At 36.9% G+C, this 7356-nt stretch overlaps 1 protein-coding gene across 1 annotated transcript; it reads left to right on the plus strand.

The window, feature by feature from the left end:
- The first annotated feature begins 721 nt into the window (after positions 1 to 721).
- Positions 722 to 3630, plus strand: LOC141690461 (uncharacterized). Its single transcript, XM_074495258.1, has 4 exons — positions 722 to 1284; positions 1465 to 1653; positions 1801 to 2287; positions 3547 to 3630. Exons 1-4 carry the CDS (start codon positions 722 to 724, stop codon positions 3628 to 3630), a joined length of 1323 nt encoding a protein of 440 aa, XP_074351359.1.
- The last annotated feature ends 3726 nt before the right edge of the window (positions 3631 to 7356 follow it).

Consider the following 7356-nt stretch of genomic DNA (forward strand, 5'->3'; position numbering starts at 1 on the left):
AGCTCAATCTTGGCTTAAAGAAATGGAGAAAGCTTTCACGCTAGCTGTTGTTAGGGAAGAAACGAAGGTCGATTATGCGTCTTATTTTCTAAAAGGCGAAGCGAACTATTGGTGGGAGTCAGCCCGTGCTCTAGAAGAGGAAGAAGTTATTTCTTGGGACAGATTCAAGAAGATTTTCTTAGACAAGTATTTTCCGAGGTATATACAGACTCAAATGGAATTGAAGTTCTTTAAATTGAATCAAGAAGGATTGATTGTAGGAGAGTACGAGAAGAAATTCACTGATTTGGCTAGGTTTGTTGGAGATTACGTGGACACGGATGAGAAGAGAGCGAAGAGATTTCAACAAGGATTGAAGCCTTGGATACGAAGCAGAGTGGCTTCTTCTAAATTGGCCACATATGCTGAAGTGGTCCAAAAGGCGATGGTGATCGAAGGAGAAAGTGACCAAAACTCGAAGGAGAAGGAGAGTAAGAAAAGAAAGTTTGGAAGTAGTGGAGAAGGATCGGCTTAAGGAAGCTAAAGTGGAAAGAATTTCAAGAAGTTTGGATTCCAGAACCAAGGAGGACCCCGAACCTTTAAGAAAAGTGATAATAAGAGTCAGAGGAATAGGATTCAAGGGCATAGATTCCAGCAAGCAACAAATCCGGAGTGTAAATTCTGTAACAAGAGACACACGGGTAACTGCAATAAAGCTGACATCGTATGTTACAAGTGCAATATGAAAGGTCATTATGCGAATGAGTACCGAAACCCGAAGCCTTCTATTACATGCTTTAAGTGTGGAAAGACTGGTCACATGTCGAGGGATTGCAAGGACCCCGGAAACAAGTTGATGCAATTGACGACCGCTCCTTTCAATCAAGCAATGACATCTTCTTTCCCAATTCTTCAACTTCCTTCAAATCAACCTTCTGCATCTACAACTCCAGTGTTTCCTCCCTCCTATCCTGCTCAGGCCTGGACATTCAACATGAACATCAAGGATACTATTCAGAGTTCTAAAGTTATAGAAGGTACGCTTTCTGTCAACAACATCAATGCTAAAGTGCTATTTAATTCCGGAACTACTAGATCTTTCATATCTGAAACTTTTATTGGCAAGTTGAATTGTGAAATTGAGCTGTTAGTTGAACCCTTATCTATCATTTTGGATAATCAAGAGCGAGTATCTGTTAAAGGTGTTTGCCCTCAGTGTAGAGTAGAGATTTCAGGCTATAGTTTCCCTGCTTCCCTCATACCTTTTCAACTAGGAGATTTTGAAGTTATATTAGGAATGGATTGGTTAGCAGAGCATGGTGCTCAGATAGATTGCAAGAAGAAGAAAGTGATTCTTAACACCCCTCAAGGAAAGAAAGTAGAGTTTAAAGGACATAAACAAGTTAAAGCATTTTTGACAATGATTCAAGCTAAAAGATTGTTAAGACAAGAGTGTGAAGGGTATTTGGCTCATGTAATTGATAGGTCTAAGGAGACGCTGAATATAGGAAGTGTTCTGATAGTTAATGAATTTCTCGATGTATTTCCGGACGAACTTCCAAGATTGCCGCCTGACCGTCAGATTGAATTTTCTATCGACTTAGTGCCCAGCGTGGAACCTGTATCGAAGGCACCTTATCGTATGGCACCAGAAGAAATGAAGGAATTGGCCAAGCAACTACAAGAATTATTCGATAAAGGAGTTATAAGGCCGAGTGTATCTCCATGGGGTGCTCCAGTTTTGTTTGTGAAAAAGAAGGACGGAAGTATGAGATTGTGCATTGACTATAGAGAGTTGAACAAATTGAACATCAAGAATAGGTACCCATTACCGCGTATTGATGACTTGTTTGATCAACTTAAAAGAGCGACTTATTTCTCAAAGATTGACTTACGATCGGGATATAATCAGTTGAAGATTAAGCCGGAAGACATACCCAAGACTGCTTTCAGAACCAGATATGGACATTACGAGTTTCTAGTTATGGCAGTCGGATTGACAAATACGCCAGCCGCCTTTATGGATTTGATGAATCGAGTATTCAAGGAGCATTTAGATAAGTTTGTCATTGTGTTCATTGACGACATTCTAATATATTCAAAGACCGAAGAAGATCATGTTGAACACTTGAGAATTGCTTTGGAGACCTTAAGAAAAGAGAAGTTGTATGCAAAATTTTTGATGTGTGAATTTTGGTTGCGAGAAGTTCAGTTTCTAGGACACTTTCTTAGTAGTGAAGGGATTCGAGTTGATCCAGTAAAGATAGAAGCTGTAATGAACTGGGAGAGGCCGAAGACCCCGACTGAAGTTAGAAGTTTCATAGGATTAGCCGGATATTATCGAAGATTTGTGAACGATTTTTCTAAGATTGCGGTACCATTGACGAAGTTAACCCGAAAGAATGAGAAGTTTGAATGGACTGAGAAGTGTGAAAAGAGTTTTCAGGAATTGAAGAAGAAGTTAGTTACCTCTCCAGTCTTATCCCTGCCTGATGATCAAGGAGATTTTATGATATTCAGTAATGCGTCACACAAAGGATTGGGTTGTGTATTAATGCAACACGAGAAGGTGATAGCCTACGCGTCAAGACAACTTAAGCCTCACGAACAAAGGTACCCAACTCATGACTTGGAACTGGATGCAATTGTATTTGCCTTGAAGCTGTGGAGACATTATCTATATGGAGAGAAATGTGAGATATATACGGATCACAAGAGCTTGAAGTACATTTTCACTTAGAAGGAATTAAACATGAGGCAATGAAGATGGTTGGAGTTGATTAAGGACTGCGATTGCACAATCAATTATCATCCCGGGAAAGCGAATGTAGTAGCGGATGCTTTAAGTCGCAAGGTGAGACTGAATATGTTTACTATGGCCCAAGAGTTATCAAAGGAATTTGAGAAGATGAAAATTGAAATTTGAGCTCCAAGTACACCAACTGAAATGATCTGTGCGATGACTTTTCAACCAGAGTTGTTGGAAAGGATTAGGAATTGTCAAGAAGAAGTGATGAATCAAAGAATGTACGAGTTGACCGGAGAAGAGATTTGTACTCAAAAAGACAACCAAGGAATTTTAAGATTCTCATCAAGGATTTGGATACCGAATGTGGAGGAATTGAAGAATGAGATTTTAAAGGATGCTCACAACTCAGAATTCTCTATTCACCCAGGAAGTACAAAAATGTACCAAGATTTGAAACAAAATTTTTGGTGATCAGACATGAAGAAGGAGATTGCGCAATGGATTAGTAAGTGTTACACATGTCAAAGGGTAAAAGCCAAACATCAGAGACCAAGTGGACTAATTCAACCCTTAGAAATACCAGAATGGAAATGGGAGCCTATCGCAATAGATTTTATAGTTGGATTGCCTAGGACCAGATCTTACCATGATGCTATTTGGGTAATAATCGATCGATTGACTAAGTCAGCTCATTTTCTATCAATTAACGAGAGATTCTCGATGGACAAGTTGGTTCATATGTACCTAAAGGAGATTGTCACTCGTCATGGAGTTCCAATGTCTATTGTGTCAGATAGAGACCCCCGTTTCAACTCTAGATTTTGGAAGCAATTTCAAGAACATTTAGGAACTCAACTCAAAATGAGTACTGCCTATTACCCGCAAACAGATGGTCAAAGTGATACGATTCAAACCATAGAAGACATGTTGAGATCTTGTGCCTTAAACTTTAAAGGAAATTGGGACGATCACTTACCTTTAGTAGAGTTTTCATATAACAATAGCTACCATGCCAGTATTGGAATACCTCCGTACGAAGCCCTCTATGGAAGAAAGTGTAGGTCACCGATATGTTGGGACGAAGTTGGAAAATGAAAAATAGTTGGCCCTGAATTGATTCAACAGACGAAAGAAGCGGTAGATGTGATTCAGAATTGATTGATCGTAGCTCAAGATAGATAAATGAAGTATGCTGACCCACATAGAAAGAATGTAGAATACGAAATAGGAGAAGCTGTCCTGTTGAAGGTGTCACCCTGGAAAGGGATCACTAGATCTGGAAAAAAGGGAAAGTTGAGTCCAAGATTTTTCGGACCTTTTGAGATTTTGGGTAAAGCTGGAAAAGTGGCATACGAGTTGGCCTTACCGCCTCAAATGCAGCACATCCACAACATTTTTCACGTATCATTGCTTAAGAAGTTCAACCCTGACACCAAGTGTATCATAGAGAATGAACCAGTGGAGATTGAGCCAGATTTGTCTTATGTCGAGCAACCAGTTAGCATTCTAGATAGAAAGGATAAAGTGTTAAGGAATAAGATAGTTCCTTTAGTTAAAGTTTTGTGGAGGAATCCCAAAGTTGAAGAGTTAATATGGGAATTAGAAAGTGATATGTTAGATAAGTATTCTCATCTGTTTGCTTAGATTCTGGGGACAGAATCCTTTAAGGGGGGAAGGTTGTAACGTCTGTAAATATTATGATATTATAAAATCTATGATGTGGCATTACTGTGCATTATTGTGAGTACATAAGTTTCTAAATATTGCTTTCCAGTGATTATGTGAATTAAGTAAATACAAATATATTTTCTTTCGTGACGATTCGAATCTTCGTACAAATATTTAAATATGGAAATTCTGTGTTTAGACGATTAGATAAATTGGTATAATGCTAGATTATATTTTAAAACTTTATTTGCATTAAATTTTAATTAAATTATAGTTTTATGTGGCCTGTTATAGAAGTATTATTATAAAGAAAATTCTTTTAAAAATTAATTTTATTCAAATTTCTTGAAAATACTCTTATAAAACTTCTATAATCTTAAAGTAATTTATGGTATTATTTTTGTGATTTATGGAATTGTACTTTATTTATTAAAATTCTTTCTTTTTAAGAATATTTTAATTATAGAAAAATATTACAACCGGCATTTCCGTGTAATATTAATTGTAAAACTGGTGTAATTATAAAGCCGAATGCCAATATATTCAACTATTGTATGCTTGTGTGAATGAGAATATCTGCGTCTTAAATTTTCGATATGTGGTATATGATTTTTCAAATCAAAAGTTTAAATTATTTCTTTCATTTTTGATTTATAAGGAATATCTTAAACCTTGAATAAATATCTTTTTAAAGGTATTTGTTCACAAACTTCAAAAGTAGTTTTATAAAATTTCTAAAAATCCAAGTTATGTTATGGTATAAATTTTATAATTTTTGAACTTGTATTTTATTTTATAAAAATAAATCTTTATAAATTTTAGTTGTCATATTTAGCAAATTACAAGAAAGCCCTTGCATGCAAACCACCCTTTCATTCTTTTCAAGGACAAAGAGGACAATTCCAACCCCACTAACTCTTCTTTTTCTAGGCAAATTCCTTCTTTACCCTTGCATGCAAAATGAACCAAGTATAAGTGGAGGGATAGTCTTGTCAATTCTCATTCCCACTCATTTTTGTCAAATCAAAAACCATAAAACAAGAAAGTGCCATGATCATTTCACACTCCACTCACCACCACACTCTTTCTTCCCTCCCTCCTCCCTCTCACTCTCGGCCCTCCTCTCTCTCCTCTCGGGTTTTCAGTCGAGACCAACCCCCTCCCCATTTTCTTCATTCCTCCACCAAGTTTCCACCTTCTACACAAGTAAATGTTACTTCCCATACCATGATCACATATATTCCAAAGAGTTTTGAGTAAAAAGTTCAAGTTTTAAAGTTGCATGTTAAGGTTCTAGTTGAAACTCAAAGTACAACCTTGATTCTTGTGAGTTTAGGGTTATTTTTGAGAGGACTACAAGGAATAGATAAGTGCCAAGTCTTAAGAAGGAAACTCTTGATGATTAAATGGCCATTCCCTTCCATTTCATTCGGCCATGACCATAGGGGAGCCGAATGAATGGTCCTTAAGACTATTCTTGTTGCTTTGTTCAATTTTTGCATGTTTATGTGATAATGGCTTGAATTTTATGGTGAAAATTTGATGAAACTCCTTGCATGCTAAGTGATCATCTAGATATAGCTCATGCTAGGCTTGCATGTAAATTTCTTGGTAAAACGTATTTAGAAAACATGTTGTTTGGCTTGCAAAACTTGAAGACATGCATGCATGTGGATTTCTCTTAGAATGTTATAAGATTTTGATCATTTGAAAAGATTTTGTTAGTCAGCTTTAATTTCAATAGAAATAAGGTGTTAATATTGATTAATGCTCCTTGATGCATGGTAATAATTCATGGTTATCTTTCATAAAAAAGCATATCTTGTTGTTTCAAAAGCATGAAGATTTGTGAGTTGTGAAATGTGGTTTCTTTTATTTTGTCATAATTGTACCTTAGGTAAGGATGATCTCCACCAAAATTATTTTGAGTATAAGGGAGTTAGTTCAGTAGATCACCATGTTTAAGTCTTGGTTTGGGTATTGGGTTGTTGGTAGTTGAGTTTGTCAAGTCAAAACCTTGGAGAAAGGAGAGTTATAGTTTCTGCAGAAAATCAGTTTAGTACCCTGAGGTTTAGAGTGAGTTTGGACCATGTCATTGATGTGCACTTTGAGGCCCAAGCCACCAGAAGTTAGTATTGGGAGTATATAAAAGGTTTTAGGTGTTGGTTGGAGGTTTATATGTCACTTGGTTAGGTGCACAAGTAGAATAACAAAATCTGTCCAGCAGGGGACAGTTTTGTTGCAACTTAGAAATAGGAAGATTTGACTATGTCATGGGTAGTCCCTCATTAGGCACTGTTGGGCCTTAGTGAGAGGGAGTGTCAGAGAATTTTTTACTACCATAGTTCATTGGATATGAGTTAGAACTATGTGTCACAAGTTAATTCAATTCAGGGCATTTTCTGCCCAGAAAAATAGGGGAACCTTGGACTTTTAGCTTAGGCCCAAGAAGGCCCAAGCCAGGCCCTTGAGCCACATCAAGTTTGTGAGATGCCCTTAGGTCAGGAGAGTCATGTGTAAAAGTTTTGAAGGAAAAATTGTAGTTTAAGAGTGTCTAATGCACTCAAGAAACCATAGTTGTCATTCTGAAATTTGCACCAGTGAGCACTTTCACTTATCACATAGTTTTAGAACATTTTGGAGTGAGATTTAGGTTGACCACTATAGTTGTAAGATAGTATAAGGTCAGTAGAGAAAAAGGCACAAGTGAGGGTCAATAGGTTTTGGATAGTTTAGTAAAGGCACATCGAGTTAGGAAGCCAAAATTTGAAGACTTTGTCTAGTTTAGCGACCAAGTGACTTAAGTTGTGAGTCGAGATCATCCAAGCCTAGTGTTGCATTATGGTGTATATGGTGTTATTTGGTATTAATATATGATATGTGATTATGTGGCTATGTGTGTACATTCGTAATTTAAAAGTGAATATAAAATTAAGTGCATATAGGCCTAAGTGCCATCC

This window comes from Apium graveolens, chromosome 10 (assembly GCF_009905375.1).
Source record: "Apium graveolens cultivar Ventura chromosome 10, ASM990537v1, whole genome shotgun sequence".
Lineage (NCBI taxonomy): Eukaryota > Viridiplantae > Streptophyta > Magnoliopsida > Apiales > Apiaceae > Apium > Apium graveolens.

Excerpts from the sequence above, each read along its gene's own strand:
- LOC141690461 (XM_074495258.1), top strand. The coding sequence starts at position 722 with ATGAAAGGTCATTATGCGAATGAGTACCGAAACCCGAAGCCTTCTATT. Across the intron at positions 1,285-1,464 it reads GTTATATTAGGAATGGATTG|GTCTAAGGAGACGCTGAATA; the intron begins GTTAGCAGAGCA and ends TGTAATTGATAG. Across the intron at positions 1,654-1,800 it reads GAAATGAAGGAATTGGCCAA|GTACCCATTACCGCGTATTG; the intron begins GCAACTACAAGA and ends CATCAAGAATAG.